At 37.3% G+C, this 22,413-nt stretch overlaps 2 protein-coding genes across 2 annotated transcripts; both read right to left on the bottom strand.

Annotated features, from left to right (window-relative positions):
- Positions 1-624: 624 nt before the first annotated feature.
- LOC137716552 (trans-cinnamate 4-monooxygenase-like) lies at positions 625-9,729 on the bottom strand. The gene is made up of 4 exons (XM_068456007.1): positions 8,975-9,729; positions 3,572-4,011; positions 2,025-2,158; positions 625-1,526 (listed from the first exon to the last, which is right to left on the bottom strand). The coding sequence occupies exons 1-4, from the start codon at positions 9,335-9,337 to the stop codon at positions 931-933; spliced, it is 1,533 nt and encodes a 510-aa protein (XP_068312108.1). The 5' UTR covers positions 9,338-9,729; the 3' UTR covers positions 625-930.
- A 3,293-nt stretch (positions 9,730-13,022) lies between these two features.
- LOC137715067 (trans-cinnamate 4-monooxygenase) lies at positions 13,023-17,729 on the bottom strand. The gene is made up of 3 exons (XM_068454288.1): positions 16,855-17,729; positions 15,553-15,686; positions 13,023-13,777 (listed from the first exon to the last, which is right to left on the bottom strand). Exons 1-3 carry the CDS (start codon positions 17,637-17,639, stop codon positions 13,182-13,184), a joined length of 1,515 nt encoding a protein of 504 aa, XP_068310389.1. The 5' UTR covers positions 17,640-17,729; the 3' UTR covers positions 13,023-13,181.
- Between the last annotated feature and the right edge of the window lie 4,684 nt (positions 17,730-22,413).

Below are 22,413 nucleotides of genomic sequence, written 5' to 3'. Positions count from 1 at the left end.
TTGTCTTTGATGAATAGCAAACGTGAATGATTAATCTTAATTATTTAATAGTGATACTACACTTATCACATAATAGTACAAATATATGGTAAGAATAACATATTTTTATTTTTTAATCTTCTTCAAGATCATATGAGTTTTGGGAATCTCGGTAGTATGCACATCTTAACTTGTGTGGTGGAGAATTGCCTTTTAAATTGGAAAGGCTGAGCTACCGGGAATTCAGTATCGACTTGTTCCATAATTCTGTCATGCTTGAAATTATCCCACCATTTCACTTTGATTTATAAGATATTGAGGAGGCTTAGCAATCGACATCCATTTATAAGATATTTTGCTGTGTGAAAGGCTGCATCCCGAAAGGATGTGGGTAAAGGAGTCCATTTTGTTCTAGGTGATGAGGGCAAGTAAAACGGTGATGAATTCTAAGATGAGCTAAAAAATTTCGAAAATTGGTATTAATATACTCCCCGCGCCATCAGTCAGAAATGATTTGATTTGTGTGCTGAACATATTTTCAACCAATTTCTTAAGGAAAACAAAGTGGTAAACACATCAGATTTTGTGTTCTAAACATATTAACGCCCCGCAACGTGTAGAATGAATGTTTGCATAAGCTCGACTCAATAATTACGAGTGACGCTTCACGTTGATTATTCAGAGTTACAAGTGGTGAGGTTGTTACAGAAAAGAGTAATCTCTGATTACAAAATACTTCAAATTTACACAATACTTAATGAACTAAGAGTAGCCAGCGGTTGTCTGCTGGAGAGTTCGAACTTAACTCGAACTATAGTGGTGCAGAAGCGCGGAACCGGCAAAATACAAACTGATCTGACACGGACTTATCACTTGGCTTATCAAACCATCCCTTAATTCTAAGTTCATAAATCTAAATAACCAAAGGAGAAGAAAAAAGAAATCATTAATCTACGCCCTCGGCTTCATCACAATGGTGGAGTGCTTCAGGATGTGCAGGCTGAACTGCCCACGTTTCTCCGAGGTGTCGATCTTGGACTGTCCCAGCGGAGGCAGAAGCTCCAAGTTCTGGACTAAACGTCCAATTGTAATCGCCAGGATTGGCAGGGCCAGGATAATCCCGGGACAGCTTCTCCTCCCAACACCAAACGGGAGATACCTGAAATCGTTCCCGTTACCCTCCACCTTCGACTCCTCCTCCAAAAACCTCTCAGGCCTAAACTCCTCCGGTTTCTTCCACAAGGCAGGGTTGTTTGCCAACCACCAAGCATTCACCAAAATCTTGCTCTCCGCTGGGATGTCAAACCCGCCGAGCTTGGCGTCCTGGAGGTTCATGTGGGGAAGAAGGAGTGGGATTGCCATGCGAAGTCGGAGAGTCTCCTTGATCACGGCTTGCAGGTAGGGAAGTTTTTGAATGTCGGGCTCTGTGATCTGAACTCCGCGGCCGAGGACTGCGTCGAGTTCCTCCCTCAATTTCCTTTGGATTTCGGGGTGGTTCACTAGCTCGGCAATTCCCCACTCCATCGACCACAGAGTGGTTTCAATAGCTGCTCAACAGAGAAATGTGACATTAGCAGCCTAAAATTATACAACCTTAATTGAATTTGCACAGAGCTCATAAAACAAAAACTAGGATATTGAAATACAATCACGTGATCAGTTTACATTTTAGGATTATTGACGGGTTTACTGTTATTGTCATATTTGCATGTTAATGTCATGGGGTTGGTAAGAAGAACTGATTTGTTCATAAAATTTAAAATATCAGGTGAAATTAAATTACCATTTCTGTCATCAAATAGATCCATAACAAAAAGATGGTAAATCAGTAAAAATAGATTAACCCAGTTTTAATTTTCAAAGTTAACATTATCAAAGAGATAATACTAGGGAGACTAAATTTTGAAAACTAAAGGATATGAGAGTTGATAATTGGTTTATTACTTAAACGTTGATAAACGTGCTCATTCATATTACTGCCACATCGTTTAGTTTACAAATTTAATCTCCATAACATTACCCTTATGAAAGTGGAGGGTACTCACCAGCGACATTGATATTGTCAAGGATGTGGTAAATATTGTCGTCGTTGATTTCTCCCTTCTGCTGCCCGTCGAGCATGTGGTCAATGGCGCACTTCAACACTTCGTTTGTTGTTGCCTGTGTGCCTGAAAGTTTCCTGCTCCAAAATTAGAAAGTTGAGTTTGGCTAACCATTACCCTCGAGAAATACTAAGAAAACTTTTTTAAAGTGGGATTTTCATGGACTCTCTATCGCCTCATGTTTTTTGCACAATTTTTATAATATTAGCACGAGAATTGTGCAAAACATATGGGGTTGCAGAAAGTCCATAAAAAGTCATATTTTTGAAAGAATTTCCTTAACATTTCCCTTTTCCACCTTCATTTTAGTTGTCACACTTCAAAATCACACTCAAGGTTCTAAAAGACATTTGGCTATAGTCAGACGATACTTTAGGGCCTAGGTGGATTAGGCGGATTTAAACAAATTTAGTATATATCGTATATATAAGTGTTTGTTTATACTTAAAAAGTACATAATTATTTTGGGATACATAAATTGCAAAATAGAATGATACATAGATTATAAAGTATTAGAACATATGATTAAAAGCATGTAATGTGTACTTATCTAAGTATTCAACAAGTCTCCTTCAATTTATTATAAAAAAAAATGAAATGTAATATGAAAGTTATCTATTTTATGTCTGAGTAAGAATCGTGATATAGGTGAATGCCTAGACGGGTATCGACGGTCTAGTGTCTTTTTTAATTTTCAAACACCAAAAGATTAATCAGAATAGTAGTTAGCCGCTTAGTCACTAGGTGGCATTAAATTGAAATTTTTAGAACAAGGATCACACTAGAGTGTGTAAGTGTATAAGACTTAAAAGTCAAACGATAAACCTTAATAATTGCCATGCCACAAACACAAGGCAAAAATCATCTTTTTAAACATATTTGTAAACAACATATTGTTACAATTGATGATAAAATTCCTACTTAAATTAAATATGATATAAAAAATATCACCCTGTCATTTCTCCATAAAAATAAAAGGCAACAAATGAAAGTAATTAAAAATTAGAAGGATTTTTGGTTAAAATAATTTATAAAAATGTCATAATTTTTTACTTTGGTATTTAAGATTTAAAATTAATAAAATGATCTTTGAAATTATTCATCATCAATTATTTTGATCATTTTGTGAAAAAATTTCGTTAAATTAAAGAAAATGTCAATTTAAGGGGATGAGTTGATTTAAAAAATAGACACACTTTAACATAGATGTTTCACATAAAAGACAAAATAATTAACAATGGACAATTTCAGAAAACGTAGTAAAAAAATTATGACAATTCAAGATCATTTTGAATAAAAAGGAACTCATAAATAAAAATGAGTTTTAATGAAACACTTCTGATACTATTTATTTTTAACAAAAATAACATTCTTACTCTAAAAAGTCACTTCATATACTATTCACTTATAATAATTTTTTATTATTTTGATTAAACTCAAAATTTTCAAATTTTTATCATTAGTTTTCTTAAATAAAATGATTAACTTACTTCCTCTCGTCAATGAAATAGTCCTTAAACAGCTGAATCCTCTTCTTCTTCACTTCCTTGCAGATCTTCAAATATCCTCTCAAAAAGGGCCTTAAAATGGGGATAAAATCGGCGTAGTTGTAATCGAAGCTCTGCGCCAATCGGCTCCTGTCCCCGTTCGATCCCTTGAGCTTCACGAACAGGGGATCCTCCTCACTCTCGAATCGCCGATCGAACATGATTCTGTATACGTTGTTGTACATCATCAGCTGCAGCCGCCTCCGCAGCACCATGCCATTGGTCGCCGCCTCAGGGTGCTTTTTCACGTCCTCGACGACCGCCGCCGCCTCCGATTCCCATCCTTGGCGGTACTGCTGGACGACCTTGTTGGTGAAGAAAGGGACCGTCATGATCCGTCGCATTTTCCGCCAGTGCTCGCCGTAGACGGTGAACACCATGTCCTTGTTGGAAATTCAAATCAAAACAGGTTGCTATTGTTGAAAATCAATGTCAAAGTTAGGCATGGAAAGTTAGGCAATGTTAGGTATGGTTGAATAAAAATTATTAGGTGCAATTAATGTGTTTTGTGTGGTAATAAATAATCTTAGTTTAATCATTTGGTTTGCTATAAATACCCAAGCTCTCAAGCATTGTAAATCATCCCATCCGAATCCCACTTCCAATTGTGAAGAAGCTTGTAAGCTTTCTTATTCCAACAGTTTGTAAACCTTTTTCATATATCAAAGTCCAAGTGTTTTGCCAAAGCTTGTTGCTTCCCTCCTTTCTCTATTTCTTTCTTTGTCCAATTTTATTTGAGAGTACAAAGCATAAGAGGTGTGATAGAGTTTGTAAACTTATCACCCACATATTTTGGTATTGAGTTAGTAAACTGTAAAATACCAACAATTGGTATCAGAGCCAGAATACCATTCTGGCAGGTGCAGCAGTTATGGCGTCCAACTTAGTGCAACTCCAAGTTCCCACATTGAAGAAAGAAAATTATGAAAGATGGTGCATCCAATTCAAAGCATTGTTTGGATCACAGGAGCTATGGGAAGTTGTCAGTAGTGGGTATGTTGTACCCACTGCCGAGCAAGAAGCCGTATATACTGCGGATCAAAGGAACACTCTCAAGGTCTTTCGTCAAGGACTTACGAAAGAAGGACCAAAAGGCGCTGTATCTTCTATACCAGGGTTTGGAAGATTCAACGTTCGAGAAAGTTGCAGAAGCAACAACGAGCAAGCAAGTATGGGATACACTCAGTACAATCTACAAAGGAGTAGATCGAGTCAAGAAAGTGAGGTTACAATCACTTCGAGCAGATTTTGAAACTGCTCATATGAATGAAGGGGAGAGCATCTCCGACTATCACTCAAGGCTCATTGTGATAGTAAATCAGATGAGGAGAAATGGCGAGAGACTCGATGAAGTACGAGTTGTGGAGAAGATACTCCGGTCACTCACATCTAAGTTTGAGCATGTGGTGACTGCCATTGAGGAATCCAAGGATTTGGAGGTGATGAGCGCAGAAGAGCTACTAGGATCCCTCCTAGTTCACAAGCAACGCATTCAGAAGAATGCAAGCCCCACAACGCTAGAGCAAGCTTTGGAGTCAAAGTTGAATATTGACAAACCAAATAAAGGTCGTGGGCAGTGGAACTCACGTCGTGGGAGCTCATCCAACCGTAGCCGAGGACGAGCCCGAGGAAGAGGTCGAGGCTATGCACAAAATCAAGGTCAGTCTCAGGAGTGGAGATCTACTCGAGGAAAGGCGCATATCCAGTGTCACAACTGTAAGCAATATGGACATTATGCCAATGAATGTTCACATAAAAATGGTGAGCATGTCAACATGGCAGAATCAAGTGGAAATACTGATGAAGAACTTACAGTCTTACTAGCACACCATGATTCCAGTAGCCAACAAGATGTTTGGTATTTGGACTCTGGTGCAAGCAATCACATGTGTGGAAAGAAGGAGTTTTTTGCCGAACTCAAAAAAGGGGCCTATGGATCTGTAAGTCTTGGTGACTCCTCAAAGTTGCCAGTTGAAGGCAAAGGGAAGATCAAGATCATCCAGAAGGATGGAAGAGAAGAATACATCTCCGATACCTACTACATACCAGGTATGAAGAGCAACATTCTGAGCATTGGTCAACTGCTCCAGAAAGGGTACATTATACATATGGAGAACATGCTTCTCACTCTCAGGAATGCAAGGAGAAAGCTTATTGCACGTGTTCGAATGTCAAAGAACCGGATGTTTCCGTTGAATTTGAACACAAAGATTGGAAGCTGCAACATCGGTGTAATGGAAGATGAGTCATGGAAATGGCATCTTCGATTTGGCCATCTTAATTTCAATGGCCTAAAGTTGCTGTCAAGTGGAGGAATGGTTCGTGGTCTACCCCAGATTGAAGCCACACGCCAAGTATGTGAAGGTTGTGTGCTTGGCAAGCAAGCACGACTATCGTTCCCTGTTGGTGATACATGGAGAGCAAAGGCACCACTGCAGTTGGTGCACACAGATATATGTGGTCCATTGGATCCCATGTCTTATGGAGGTAATAGGTATTTTATTACCTTCATTGATGATTTCAGTAGAAAGACTTGGGTCTATTTTCTCAAGGAGAAGTCAGCTGCCCTAAAAATTTTCAAGGAGTTCAAGGCACTCACAGAGGCAGAAAGTAACCACAAGCTTGTGGCTGTGAGATCAGATAGAGGTAGAGAGTACACCTCCAATGCTTTCCAAGCATACTGCAAGGAGCAAGGAATTAGGCATCAACTTACTGCTGCCTATACCCCACAGCAAAATGGGATAGCCGAAAGAAAGAATCGAACCATCCTTGACATGACAAGGTCCATGCTTAAGGAGAAGAATTTGCCAAAAGAGTTATGGGCAGAAGCTGTAGCTTGTTCGATTTATTTGTTAAATCGATGTCCAACAAAGAGTGTCAAGAGGATGACACCACAAGAGGCTTGGAGTGGATACAAGCCGAATGTTACACACCTAAGAATTTTTGGGTGTGTTGCATATGCTCAAGTTCCAGAAGCCAAGAGGAGGAAACTTGATGATAGAGGTGAGAAGTGTGTGTTTGTGGGCTATAATGAAGAGTCCAAGGCATACAAGCTCTACAACCCACTAACTGGCAAACTAGTGGTTAGTAGAGATGTCATCTTCAGTGAGGAAGAGACATAGACGTGGAACAACAAAGAAGTCAGTAAAGAGAAGATCGTCTCCACTGATTTTGAAGAACCAGAAGTTGTACCACCGATTGAGCAACAGCCTGCTCAAACAATCACAACAACTCCAGTGCACAGAATTGCAAGGAGTGGTCCTACATCTAGTGAGGAAAGCAGCTCCTCAACTCCAGTGAGGTTAAGGAGTCTCACAGAGATTTATGGACAAGAAGAAGAAGAAGAAACCAACCTTTTCTGCTTGTATGCAGACCATGAGCCTTTCTCATTCAATGAAGCTGTGGAAGAAGATTGTTGGAAGAAAGCCATGGAAGAAGAGATCCATGCCATCGAGAAGAATGACACTTGGGAGCTGACAAAGCTCCCACCAAATCAGAAGGCTATTGGTGTCAAGTGGGTTTACAAGATCAAACGCACTGCAGATGGGAGTGTGGATCGATACAAATCAAGGCTTGTAGCAAAGGGCTACAAACAGAAGTATGGAGTGGACTATGATGAAGTCTATGCTCCAGTTGCGAGACTTGACACGGTAAGATTGCTAATCTCTCTTGCCGCACATCATAAATGGAAAATTTATCAACTAGATGTCAAGTCAACCTTCCTTAATGGAGTACTTGAGGAAGAAGTGTACGTGGAACAACCGGAAGGCTTCCAAGTACAAGGAGAAGAAAATAAGGTGTATCGTTTGAAGAAGGCTTTGTACGACCTCAAGCAAGCACCACGAGCTTGGAACTCAAGGATCGACAACTACCTTCACCAAAATGGATTTCAGAAATGTCCATACGAGCATTCAGTTTACATGAAGAATGGTGAAAAGGGGGAGTTCTTAATTATTTGTCTCTATGTAGATGATTTATTGTTTACAGGAAACAATGAGGCAATGTTCCATGAGTTCAAGCAATCCATGTTCAGTGAATTCGAGATGACTGACAATGGATTAATGTCATACTTTCTTGGCATAGAAGTGAAGCAAGAAAGTGATGGTATCTACATGTCTCAACAAAGGTACATGAGAGACATATTGAAGAAGTTCAATATGGACAAGTGCAACACTGTCAATACCCCAGTCGCAACTGGATTGAAGCTGTCCAAAGGAGGAGAGGGTGAGTTTGTAAACTCAACAGTGTACAAAAGCCTTGTTGGAAGCCTAAGGTACCTTACAATCACAAGACCTGATATAGTTTATGGTGTTGGACTCGTGAGTCGATACATGGAAACACCAAGGGAGTCTCATTGGCTGGCCACCAAGAGAATTTTGAGGTACATAAGAGGTACTCTAAACTATGGTCTATTTTATAATTTTGGTGAAGATGCAAAATTATTTGGTTATTCAGATAGTGATTGGGGAGGTGACCAAGATGAAAGGAAAAACACAACTGGCTATGTGTTTTTTCTAGGATCAACAGCTTTCTCATGGACTTCAAAGAAGCAATCAATTGTTGCTTTGTCATCATGTGAAGCCGAGTATGTTGCTGTAGCCTCAACCGTGTGTGAGGCAATTTGGTTAAGAAATCTGTTGAAGTCATTGTGTCATCCACAAGTGGAATCGACTGTGATTCACGTAGATAACGTGTCTGCAATCAAACTTGCAAAGAATCCTGTTCAACATGGAAGGAGCAAGCACATTGATACCAGGTTCCATTTTCTAAGGGACCATGTGAAGCAAAAGACAATTGAACTTGTCTACTGTCACACCAAGGAACAAGTGGCAGACATCTTCACAAAGCCATTGCCAATTGAAACATTCCGGCTACTGCGTGAAATGCTAGGAATGAAGGCGTTTTGATTTGAGGAGGTGTGTTGGAAATTCAAATCAAAACAGGTTGCTATTGTTGAAAATCAATGTCAAAGTTAGGCATGGAAAGTTAGGCAATGTTAGGTATGGTTGAATAAAAATTATTAGGTGCAATTAATGTGTTTTGTGTGGTAATAAATAATCTTAGTTTAATCATTTGGTTTGCTATAAATACCCAAGCTCTCAAGCATTGTAAATCATCCCATCCGAATCCCACTTCCAATTGTGAAGAAGCTTGTAAGCTTTCTTATTCCAACAGTTTGTAAACCTTTTTCATATATCAAAGTCCAAGTGTTTTGCCAAAGCTTGTTGCTTCCCTCCTTTCTCTATTTCTTTCTTTGTCCAATTTTATTTGAGAGTGCAAAGCATAAGAGGTGTGATAGAGTTTGTAAATTTATCACCCACATATTTTGGTATTGAGTTAGTAAACTGTAAAATACCAACAGTCCTGGCCTTTACCGGTGAAGATATCAAAGACGACGTTTCTTGTCCTCGACCCGAATTCGACTCCCTGGGTGTGGAGCACCTCCTTGGCGAGCTCCGTCGAGGAGACGACGACGAGGTTGCGCTGTCCCATGCGGAGGAGGAAGCAGTCGCCGAATTTCCTGGCGAGGTCGGAGAGACTACGGTGGTTGAGGTCGTCGCCGACCTGGAGCCAGTTTCCGAAAACAGGTACGGGTATGGGACCCGGCGGGAGCTTGAATTTCTTGCTGCGGAGTTTTGAAATGGCGATGGCGACTGTCACCGCAACGAAGAGACCCAGAAGGGTCTTTTCCAGGAGGAAGAGGTCCATTTTTGTGGTGCGTTGGTGTGGTGATTAATTTGGTGGGTGCACAGAGCAAAATGCTGAGAATAGTGGTGGTAGAGTGAAGGGGTTTATTGGTAGCTTCAGGTTTCGTGGATGTTAGGTGGGTTAGAGTCCAGATTGTACCATTGAGTTTGCAGAGTAATCAACTAGAAGATATGATTTGGAATTTATAGACTAACTTGCATCATTGCAGGAATGACAGTTGGAACTGGAGTGTGCGACTTATGAACAGAAGCTTGTCAGAATAGTTAACTTTTTCATTAACATACGTTAGCACTGACGATGAATGGCTTTGTCCGATTACTGTTTCACTTTTGCCTTGGATGAATAGTTGATAAGCTTATATTTATATATATTTTATATCAAATTCATTTGTCTTTTCTCAGTTAGTTTCTTATATTTTTAAGCTATTTACTTTGTTTTTTTGTGTTTTATAGGATTTGTCAAACAAAAAAAAAAAGAAAAATAGCACATGTGGGATTTACTTTGTTTTTTGTGTTTTATAGGATTTGTCAAACAAAAAAAAGAAAAATAGCACACGTGGGATTTTAAGTAACAAATTCGTCAAAATTACATGTGCAGTGGAAGCAAGTTGCGAACAGCTCAGAATGAAGTAGAAAATGAGCCTTATATGCTTGGAAAGCTACGGATGTCTATTTTCTGGAGCATTTTGCGGATTGTTAACATGCAATGAAAGCAATAAACCCAATAAATCTAGCGGCCAAAACTAATGCAGCCAAGAACAAGCCAATTGACACTTATTCAAATATCAAAGGGAATCGAATTAAAGATGAGGAGAAGAGAGAGTAATTGGCATAAAGAATACTTAAAGAGTTACAATTGTTTTACCATTTTCTCTCACTTATTGTTATCACTAAATGGCTGTTAGTGAGTGAGTTAAAGAGAAGAAAATGGGGCAACAAGTTAAAAAGGGAAAATGCCTGCAGGTTGCAGCGGCAAGGTCAAAGGAATAGGAGAAAAATAGAACAACAAAAAAGGATAAAAAATTGAAAAAGATGTAAAGGGAACGAAAATTTTTAGAGAAAAGGAAGAAGGCAAGGCAGCAACAGGAAGGAAGGAAGAAGAGCCCTCACTCGATTCTTCTTTTCTTTTTCTTTTTTTTCCTTTTTTTTGTAACACCCCTCACTCGATTCTTTTGGTTTTTTCTTAAACCCATGTTTTACTTTTGGTTTAATTTGAGAATTATGTGTAATTAAATTTTTAGTAGTTAGGGGCTATTTTAAAGTTCCAAATATGATTGCAAGTTTGTTATGACATCTCATTCGAATTACTTTTATGAATTGATAAAAATTAGTTCACTACTTATGTCAATGATGAATTCTTTATGTGTTTTCTACAGATGAATACTTAGTAAGCATATCTAGGATTCTAATGCTAAGAATATGTGTCTGCCCTTGTCGAATGAGGACCTACATATGTTCTAGAGTAGTACTTGTTAATTGCGATTAACATGTGAACCAATTTCTAGGATAAGTAAGACAACACTAGTACTTACGATGCCTTGTGATGACTCGAACTCTTTTCTTTCTTAATGATTTCTACTTGTTAGATCGATGAACACATCATTTTAAATTGCACGCTAGGGACTAAGTTGAAAACGTCATTTTCTTAACATACTATATAAGAAAGAGTAATATGTTGAGTTCTAACATTGAGCCAACTTGAGCATCTTCATCTGGAAATAAAAGGAATTTGAATGAAACATAACATGTTTGTATGATTGTTTGGTGGTGGATAACAATTCCCCTAACTCGTTTTTCTTAATTTGTGAACTACTTAATCTGTTTATGTCCTGTTTTTTTTTTCGATTTAATTTAAATAGCAAATCAACTCCAAAAATCCCAAAAATTTGTGTGAGTGTAGCTCTGTGTGTTTAGTATTTGTATATAAAATTTCGTAGACTTTAGATAAGTGTAAGTTGGTCTAATAATTACTTTTCGGTGGCTGGTCAGTAGGGACAGCAACTCAGTTTTTGTAACATTTTAAATAGTTAGATAAAACAATATTCTGCAGGAAATACCTTTATTTTCATATGCTACAATTGACAAATCTTAGTGTTAATAAGGAAAATCAATAGGACATTTGTGTGCTACTTTTGTGGTGTGCTTTTAGTCCTATCAATAGTGACTGTGAATGATTAATCCTAATTTTTTACAAGTGATGTTACACTTACTACATATTTATATTATTAATTGTATCGTATCTCTAATAAAGGTAAGCCACTAATAAATGTGAATCTCGTTTTATAAAAGAGATAGTGCTAGTAGTAGTGATAGTATTAACATATAATAAGAGCAGTATTTTTTATGTTTTGTAATCTTCGTGAAGATCATATGGGTCATATATCATAGTAGGCTGCCCATCTTAACTTATGTGGCCATCTTTTACTCATGTTCGCCGTCAAGCTAATGACATTGCTCATCGCCTTGCGCGCTGCCCTTCTTTTTGGAATTAATTGTGCTTGGGTTGAGGAAGCTGATCTGTAACTGTTTTGTTGTTTTCCTTCTGGATTCTTTAATCAAATCTATCGATCTTGTATCAAAAGAAAAACTTGTGTGGTGGAGAATTGCCTTTTCAATTGGTAGATGAATTTTACGAGGAAATCTCTTCTTCATCTTCGCTAATTTGATTGACCTGGAGCATTAATCGGCTTGCTATTTTTGTGAGTTCTGATTTTGTTTTTCCATCGATTGAGATGGAAGAAGTAGAGGCTTCTGAAGTAGTCTGAGCTACTGGGAATTCAGTATCGACTTGTTCTTTAATTCTGTTGTGCTTGAAATTATCCCACCATTTCACTGTGATTTGGCTGACTACATCTTTTTCTTCCCAGTTGGCGTTGTAATACTATCTACACTAAGGTACGGGATTTTTTATTTTTTTTATTTTTTTAACAATCGATATTATCTACACTAAGAGGAGGGAGTTAGTCTCACAATGAGTTAACAATAATGTGGTTCAAATTCATCTTTGACGAGAATCGGTCCTAAAACCTCTAACTTACAAATGAAAAGGAATAGCACTAGATCATAATCCTAAGTGGCGGAAATTACTTCCTCTTTGTTCTCTCTAGTTTGAGGAAAAATACTACCTTCGTTGATGAACAAAGAGCGACTAAAATCTTCAGTTTGATATAGGAGATGAATTTTTGGTGGACTGGCAATTATGAGGGGAACTTTTGAAGTGACTGAAACCGGGTACTTACTATAAATATAAAATGGGTAGTACTTTTGACCGAATAAGGAGATGGTTTTAGTGACTGGGCAGATGCAGGGGTTGTAACTTTGGATAGTACTGTAGTTACTCTGCGACCTGAGTCCAGACTCCTAAATGCAAATGAACAATTTGTTCAGGTTGATCCGGAGAGACTCTTTGTTTGAGAATACCTTCGTAACCAAATTCAGAGGCATCAGTTTCAACAATTTTGAAAGAGTTAACCGAAGGAATGCCAAGACAAGGGAATGTTTTGATATATTGTTTGATATTTTTTGACGATTTTGGAAGAATTAACTGGGGCTTATAGCTTGCATTATTGTAGGAATAACTGTCGGAACACGCGTGTGTGACTCTTGGAGCACACAAGAACGTTGTCCTCGTTGATTTATAAGACTATCAACAAAAAAGGAACTCATCAAAATTAACATATGACTACTTATTCAAAAACAGAAAGAAGTTTATTACTTGAACCATCCATTAATTCAAGTTCATAAATCTAAGTAACCAAAGAAGAAGGAAAAAGCTTGATAAATTTACATTTTCACAACCCACATATCATCTCATATATTCAAAATCTTTCTCCACAAGCACCAATCTACGCCCTCGACTTCATCACAATGGTGGAATGCTTCAGGATGTGCAGGCTGAACTGCCCACCTTTCTCCGAGGTGTCAAGCTTGGACTGTCCCGGCGGAGGCAGAAGCTCGAAGTTCTGGACTAAACGTCCAATTGTGATGCCTAGGATTGGCAGGGCCAGGATAATCCCGGGACAGCTTCTCCTCCCAACACCAAACGGGAGATACCTAAAGTCGTTCCCATTAGCCTCCACCTTCGACTCCTCCTCCAAAAACCTCTCGGGCCTAAACTCCTCCGGTTTCTTCCACAGGGCAGGGTTGTTTGCCAACCACCAAGCATTCACCAAAATCTTGCTCTCCGCCGGGATGTCAAACCCGCCGAGCTTGGCGTCCTGGAGGTTCATGTGGGGAACAAGGAGTGGGATTGCCATGCGAAGTCGTAGAGTCTCCTTGATCACGGCTTGCAGGTAGGGAAGTTTCTGAACATCGGGCTCTGTGATCTGAACTCCGCGGCCGAGGACTGCGTCAAGTTCATCCCTCAACTTCTTCTGGATTTCAGGATGGTTCACTAGCTCGGCAATTCCCCACTCGATCGACCACAATGTGGTTTCAATAGCTGTTCAACATAGAAATGTGACATCAGCAGTCTAAAATTAAACAACCTTAATTGAATTTGCACAAAGCTCGTTACAAAGAAAAAATACGATATTGAAATACAACCACGTGATATAACCAATTTTCATTTCATGAAAGAGCGGCGAGTTTACTGTCACAGATAAAATAATACCACGTCATGTTTGCATGTTAATGTCATGGGGGTTGGTAAAAAGAAGCGAGTGGCATATAAAATGCAAGTTACAAAAAGGATAAGGACAACAAATTGTTTAAAAGGATGCCCAATCAAAGTGGTTTAGCAAATTTACATCAAAAGCAACATACTTGTTCACCAACACGCCAACCACTCCACCTAGATTTGTCAATTACCAACTTTAAAAGCAACAAATGGTTCGTTTGGATGTGTTTTTAAAATAATTAAAAATATTTTTAGAGAAAATATTTTTGGGTTTCAAAAACACATAAAATGTTTTATGCAAGAAGCATCAGTTATATGATTCTTCCAGGAAGCACTTTAAGTATTTTTTTCAAAATTTATTTGCATGTTTACTAAAAATTGATTTTAAAAATATTTTCACCAAAAACGTTTTCGATCATCTTAAAAGTATATCCAAACAAGCTCAAAAGAGTTTTTTTTGTCTCTTTTTCTTTCTATAAAAGTGCTATACCACACAAACACGATTATATATTGGTGACCCATACACAAGGATATACTTACACGAAGATATATATGACACGGTAAGTATTTGACCTAAACTAGTATGCCAACTGGATAATACGTAAGCAAACAATATAACGTAACACCATGGGGTCCTCTAGGCCTTCTACTACATATCAAGCAATAGCATACGTGGGAGCCAATAAACCATACAAAATGTTTCATATTTTAGTGACTCCATCACGAAACCAAAAATATTTAATAAAAAACCCAAATATATAAAATAAAATAATATATATATATATATATATATATATATATATATATATATATATATATATATATATAACAAAAAGGTGGGGAACAAAAAGTTAGCTTCCAAATTAATGTATTCACGTCAACAACCGTCACAGAAAGCTTATCTCATCTGCAGCCCGCAATATGGTTTCTATCACGGGAAAGGATCCTCTCTGAATCCTTTTCAGCTAATTCTCCTCAATGTTTTCATCAAACAATCTGAATTTTTAAAATTTGATTTAACGGCAGAAAATAAAGATTCATTTTAAAAATTATAATAACTGTAACCGTTTGATCAAATTTCAAGGTCTCAAATTGTTTGATGAGAAAGATTTAGTGGAAAGAATTTGAAGAGAATACATCTCCATTTCCAATAGATGTTCGTTTGTAATAGTTTTTAAAATAATTAAAAACATTTTTTTATGAAGATAATTGTGAATTTCAAAAGTATTTTAAGTATTTTTTTAGAAGAAATAATATATATGTGCTTAGAACGTCAAATACTTTTTCAGAATACACTTAAAGTTTTACTAACGTTAGTTTCAAAAATATTTTTACCAAAAATATTCTCAACCATTTTAAAAGAATTTTCAGACGAACCGTTCACAACATTACACTTGGTAAATGAGTAAAGACAACTGTTGTTTGCACCCTAAACATCTTATATTGTACTCTTCAAAAGTGTATATTTTTTTCTAATTACATAAATTTTAAAGTGTAAAATAAAATTTGTAAAGTATTAATAATAATTCTTATCAACAAAAACAAATTTACCACGTTTTAGTTTCAGAGTTAATATTATGAGAGTGGGGTTTGCTCACCAGCAACATTGATGTTCTCGACGATGTAGAGAACATTGTCCTCGTTGATTTCTCCCTTCTGCTGCGCGTCGAGGATGTGGTCAATGGCGCACTTCAACCCCTCGTTTGTTGTAGCCCGTGTGCTTGAAAGTTTCCTGCTCGAATATTAGAAAAAACTGAGTCAGACTAGCGATTTTCATGCTCTCATTTTAGTCGTTGCATTTCAAATAGCAACGACATATTGTTTCCTGCTCGAATATTAGAAAAAACTGAGTCAGACTAGCGATATTCATGCTCTCATTTTAGTCGTTGCATTTCAAATAGCAACGACATATTGTTATAATATGATTAATTATTCAAACATGTATTAAACAAATAAAAAAAATATCATTGCTAGCACTATCAGAGATTCAGAGAATGTTGACATCCTCACCATTTAAGTAAACTATTAATCCACTACTTTTAACTACAAAAATTATATTCAATTTTTTTAATTTTTATATTATTATTCACGCGATCAATTTGTCAATCACGTTATTTTAATACATCAAGCAACATTTATTTTGGGTAATTTCAGTTACACTCTCATTTTGTCATCTTTGTTAACGTAGAATTACAAATTCAGAGCGTGAATTACTACAAGTAATGGTATTAACTCCAACGGCTTAAATCTTATCAATTAGATACAAGCTTGTCCGACTCTTTGCCAATTTTACCATTATATGTGAGACCTGTAACTAAATATGTGCCAACCATATATTAAAAATAAAGATTCCCTATACTCACACTTTTTTTTTTGACATTAGATCTCAATTTCGACTGTTAGATCGAATGAATTGAAGATGATCAAATGATAAAAATTAAGCAAACTAATGAAAAATACTTGAAAACTTTAAATTTTAATAATAAGGACAAGACAAATGGTAAAGTGAATAATATCTTGATTGACTTTTTAGTTTAAAAATATGATTTTTCGTGATCATTATTAGAAACTTTTCATTAAAATTCCCTAAAAATTAACTAAAAGTGTGTAAATAGTGAAAAAAAAACGTGTAGGAAGTAAAAAAAAATTGTATAAAGAACACTATCCAAAGGGTAATGCTAAGAAGACTTAATTTATTGACTAAATTTTGAAAGTTAAAACACATGAAAGTTGATGATTGATTTATTATTTAAGCGTTAATAAATTTAATAAATGTGCTAATTTTTATTAATGATCCATCATTTAGTTTACAAATTTAATCTTTTTAGTATTACTTCTATCCAAAATAAAAGGCAAAAATGGAAGTAATTAAAAATCATAAATGATGTGAATTAACTTACTTCCTCTCGTCAACGAAATAGCTCTTAAACAGCTGAATCCTCTTCTCCTTCACCTCCTTGCAGATCTTCAAATACCCTCTCAAAAACGGCCTTAATATCGGGATAAAATCGCCGTAGTTGTACTCGAAGCTCTGCGCCAATCGGCTCCTCTCCCCGTTCAATCCCTTGAGCTTCACGAACAGGGGATCCTCCTCGCTTTCGAATCGCCGATCGAACATGATTCTGTACATGTTGTTGTACATCATCAGCTGCAGCCGCCTCCGCAGCACCATCCCACTGGTCGCCGCCTCAGGGTGCTTTTTCACGTCCTCAACGACCGCCGCCGCCTCAGATTCCCATCCGTGGCGGTACTGCTGAACCACCTTGTTGGTGAAGAAGGGGACGGTCATGATCCGCCGCATTTTCCGCCAGTGCTCGCCGTAGACGGTGAACACCATGTCCTGGCCTTCACCGGTGAAGATATCAAAGACGACGTTTCGGGTCCTCGACCCGAATTCAACTCCCTGGGTGTGGAGCACCTCCTTGGCGAGCTCCGGCGAGGAGACGACGACGAGGTTGCGCTGCCCCATGCGGAGGAGGAAGCAGTCGCCGAATTTCTTGGCGAGGTCGGTGAGATTACGGTGGTTGAGGTCGTCGCCGACCTGGAGCCAGTTTCCAAAAACAGGTACGGGTATGGGACCCGGCGGGAGCTTGAATTTCTTGCCGCGGAGTTTTGAAATGACGATGGCAACGATCACGGCGACGAAGAGACCCAGAAGGGTCTTTTCCAGGAGGAGGAGGTCCATTTTTGGGGGAGCGTTGGTGTGGTGAGAAATTTGGTGGGTGTACGGAGCGAAATGCAGAGAGAGTTGGGGTGGGAGAGTGAACTGATTTATTGCGCGTTTTGGGTTTGCGTTTTATAGAGGAACGGTTTCGCGGGCGTTAGGTGGATTGCGTGGTCATGTGTCTGTGGGGTGGCGGTGGGTGGAAGACGTAAATGCATGATGCGGAATCTAACGGCGTTAGATTTAACGGAAGATGGGGTTGGAGAAAAGTGTGTGCGCGTGTGAGGACTGGGGAGTAGGTAAACGAGAGCGGGTAGGTGGAGGGAGAGTAAAGATGTCCAAATGTTTGTTTGGCCTTCTTCAATTAAAAGGATCCGGATCCCCTCTTGAGATCTACAACTACAAATATGAGATTCTTTTAAAATTATAATAATTGTAGTTATTGGATTAAATTTCAACGGTCCTCTTGAGATCTAACAGCTACAAATATGGGGTTCTCTAAATGTTATAATAATTGTAGCCGTTTGATCAAATTTCAACGGCCACAATCGCTTACTCAGCAGACTCAGTTTTTTAAGATCAGGAGGGGATCCGGATCTCAACTAAAAAGTTTGACGTAGTTTTAATTGTCGTGATTTAAATTTACGAGTATGAGATAATAGTTGAGACTTGAGAGGCATGTATGTAATTGTACTCTTCAAGACTGTTAATGCAAATTTTTACTATCCATAGCCTTAACAAAAATGCACTTGCAAAACAATCAACATATTTGATCAAGGACTTAAGCATTATGCACCCAGAGGTGGGGGTTAGGCCAATGGATCTCTGATGCTAAGTTAATTTTTCTAAGAAGAGTAAAGTGTTTAAGACTTTTATGGGTAGCAAAAACTTACCGAAATTTGGTAGAATATGGGGTATATATAAGGGAATGGCCGGTCATAGTGTTAGGTTTTACCCTATACATGACAGCATCTTATTGGCCAAGGTTTTATGGAGAAATATTTTCAAGATATTAAATAGGAAATAATATCTTGAAATAATGAAGTAATTATCCCTAATTGATTTAAATTGGGAGGGACATGACTCATGAAATCGTCAATAACAGATTCCATTTTTGTCATAAGGGGGAAGGGAGAGGTAATATTTATCCTTAAATATTAATCTGTATTGACTATACATCTCAATGATTCCAGGTGCTCCGTTGTCTCAGTGCATTCTGCTGTGCTTGAACCTCATTAATTGGATCTGGAGTGATGGTAATCTCTAGCTAAGTGTCTAACTCTATTGGTCATAGTTTCCTGTTGTTGCGGCCGGTGCTCGTTTGCGTGCGCGCGTCGCCAAATCTGAAAAAAAAAAAACCAGAGGTTCTTTGTATTCCTCGGAAACCTCCGCCTACATCACCATTCAATATTTCTTGGCCCACTATTGGCCAAACCACTTGATACTTACTTGAATGAAGTCAATATTCAATTAGGAATGTATTAAATATAGGATTTGGGTAATTAATCCTTATCTTTAATGATTTGACTTTTCCTTGACAAGGGCAGATGAGTTGTGGACAGTTGTATTCAGCTGTTGAGACCTTCAGGAGTATAAGCTGCGCGTGAGAGTATATGAGGAGCCTGCCTATGTATTGTGGGCAATCTTGTCTTTCTTGGGCAAAAATCCACATATCGCCTCTAGAATTTTTGAGATTATTTTAGGCTCCATAAAGACAAGCTTATCTTTACTTGTGTGACATTTATACGTGTTAATTTTGTGAAACTTTGACGAAATTAAGCTATCGTCGTGATTGTCTTCATTGCAAGTTAGTAAACTATACAGACCTAAATGGTGGCAAATTATTAATTGACCTCTCTCGTAAGCAAGTGGCAAGTAAATTTTATGTGCTTTGACGTTTTCACGTCATCACGTTATATACTTCTGAGTACTAAGATATCAGGGAAGTCTCTATCCTACCTTGATACAGTATAACAATATATTTTACACTAAAGAAATGAGAGTTTAGCTAAGCCACACAATAAACAACCTAATTTGGTATCAAACTTGTCATCCACATGATTCAAACCTAAGGCCTCTAGTTTACAAGTGAAAAAGAATACAATCCGACATGGTATAGAGAAACTTATTAAATCTTTTAATTTGACATATTCAATGGGAGCAAAATTGTAAGGTTGCGTTTGGTTTGTTGGACTTGTGGGAAAAAAGGTGTAATAAACGTTGGGAAAATAGATGGGAAAGCCTTATCTATAAGACTCTCTCCAACCATGGTCTAAAAGCCAAATTACCCTATTTATTCCCCCCTCCCCCCACCCCAAAAAACACCACCCAACCCAAGCTAAAACATTAGGCTAAACGCCAAATGCTAAACCTGTGCCAAATAACCCCCCAAATCCCACCCCCTCCCCCCAAATGCGTGGACTCACTGGAACTTGGGCTAATCTCGACCCACCCACACGCCTACACGCCACACGTGATAGGTTTGAAATTGTTTCCCAACAGCGTGGGGCCCACTGTTAGGGCCCTTGTCGGCCATTTCCCCTAGCCCAACGGCTCTTTTGCGCATCGGACGGCCATCATTTAAGGACCGTTGGACCAACCAACGGTCCAGATTCAATTTAAAAAAAATGGTATTTTAAAATACATTGAATCCAACGGCTAAGATCGAATATAATAAAATCTAATGGTAAAAAAAAAAAATCTAACTGCTCAAATTTAAATCAAATGGCTAAAATAATTAAAAAAATTATTTAACTCAAAATTCACCCAAGAAACTCTATAAATACCTATGTATTTGTTCAAACATCCACACAAAACTCCATTTTCTCCAACAATTCTTCCAATTTATCTTTCTACCATTTCTTTCCATTTCCAAATTGTTCAACATGGCAAGAGAGTATATTAGAGGTCGTAATTGGACCCTGAGAGGAAGATGTTTTTTTATGCTTGTCATGGGTTTCTGTTAGCGAAGGTGGTGCAATTGGCACAAATCCAAATAAAAAAATTACGTGGGATAAAATCATTGCAAAGTTTCAAGAAAACTGCAACGGCAGTGGGTTGGACGGTGGTGGTGTTTATAATCGGTGGAAAACTATCAACTAATATTGGACATGTGTTTATATTGATGATGATTGATGAAAGTTGAATGGTTAGTGAAAGTTGAAAGTTTGGTGTTGAACGGTTGGTGAATTGAAAGTTTGGTGAAAGTTGAAGGCTTGTTTTGTGGAAAATTTAGTGATTTTTCAATATTTATCGGAATTTAAATATTTTTAGATTAAAATGTTCATAAAATTAATTTACGATAGTCTATATATTTATTTTTTATTTTAAAATTAATTTAAGAAAAAAAATGTCTAAATTCATTCTTTAATAATCCTGGGCTAAAATTTTAGGTCAGAAGAGTTAGAGCAGAAAAGCTGTTTCTGAGCTAAAAGCTAAATTTTCCAGGGTAAAATATTTAGCTTTTAGTCAAAGGGTTGGAGATGATCTAAGAATGATGGAGGGTTTGCTTCCCCTCATTTTTATTTATTGGCATTATTGCACAAGTTCAGCATTTATTACAAAACGTTTTAGGATAACATTGCCCTCACTAAATATTGGAAGACCAGATATACCCATAATAACTCTTCATAATCAACTTTTTTTTTTTTACAATGGCATGGGAAATAATTTCTCATGAATTCTTTCCGTGAACCAAACGGATCCTAACATTATATTTGAATGAGAGAAATAATTTAGAATTTAGACAAAAAGTTAGTTTGGATGTGCTTTTAAAACGACTGAAAGTGCTTTTGGTAAAAATATTTTTGGAAACAATCCTTAGTAAAAATGCTAGTAAATCCTTGAAAAGCACTTAAAGTGCTTCCTAGAAGAAGCACATAACTGGTGTTTTTTGTAGAAAATACTTAAAAGTGTTTTTGGAACCCAAAAATATTTTATCTAAAAACATTTTCAACCATTTTAAAAGTATATCCAAATAAGGCCAAAGTTAAAATTTAAAAGCTGACATGCATAGATTTCATTGTCAAAATTTATAATTTTATAAGTTGAATGTGGTTGCCTCAGAGTTTATTTGTGCCGCCAGTAGTATAGTTGGATTGAAAATTTGGAAAGAGAGATAAAATTGCAGGAAAATGCTCTATGAGCATGAAACCCTAATTTCTTAAAGCAGATGTCTTAGGTTTCAATATGGAGTTTGTTTGGAAATGCTTTTAAAATGACTTGTCATTTTGGTGAAAATGTTCTTGAAACCAATTTTTAGTAAAAAAGCAAGTAAATCTTGGAAAAGCACTCAAAGTGCTTTGGTGCTTCTTTTAAGAAGCACTTCAAGTGCTTTTGAAATCCATAAACATCTTCTCTACGTTTTCAGTCATTTTAAAACACTTCCAATCGAGTTCATTAGTAATATCAACCTTTATATCTGCATGAATTTGAAAAAATGAATATAAAAGAAATAAACACTCTAGATTATAGAAGCCGCGTGATCCAAAGGAAAGGCCGCCGAGAGCACTACATATTCTTGTTGTCATTACCATTGCCGTCACGACTACCACCACCTGTTGTCATCACCACCGCCATAACCATCACCCATCATCATCATTGTCGTTATTATCACCATTACTAGCACGTCTCCTAAGTACAATCTCTCATTTATATATTAATAATTCTATACCCACATTAAATTCTATAAAATTAATTTTCATTTTTGAAATTTCTTAGCATCTTAAATAAGGTTGAATTTGTTTTCAATCATTTTGAAAATAAGGTTGGTCCAATCATTTAAAGTCGGTAGTGG

The sequence above is a fragment of the Pyrus communis genome, chromosome 14, assembly GCF_963583255.1.
Source record: "Pyrus communis chromosome 14, drPyrComm1.1, whole genome shotgun sequence".
Taxonomy (NCBI): domain Eukaryota; kingdom Viridiplantae; phylum Streptophyta; class Magnoliopsida; order Rosales; family Rosaceae; genus Pyrus; species Pyrus communis.
This window is presented reverse-complemented; position numbering and strand designations above follow the sequence as displayed.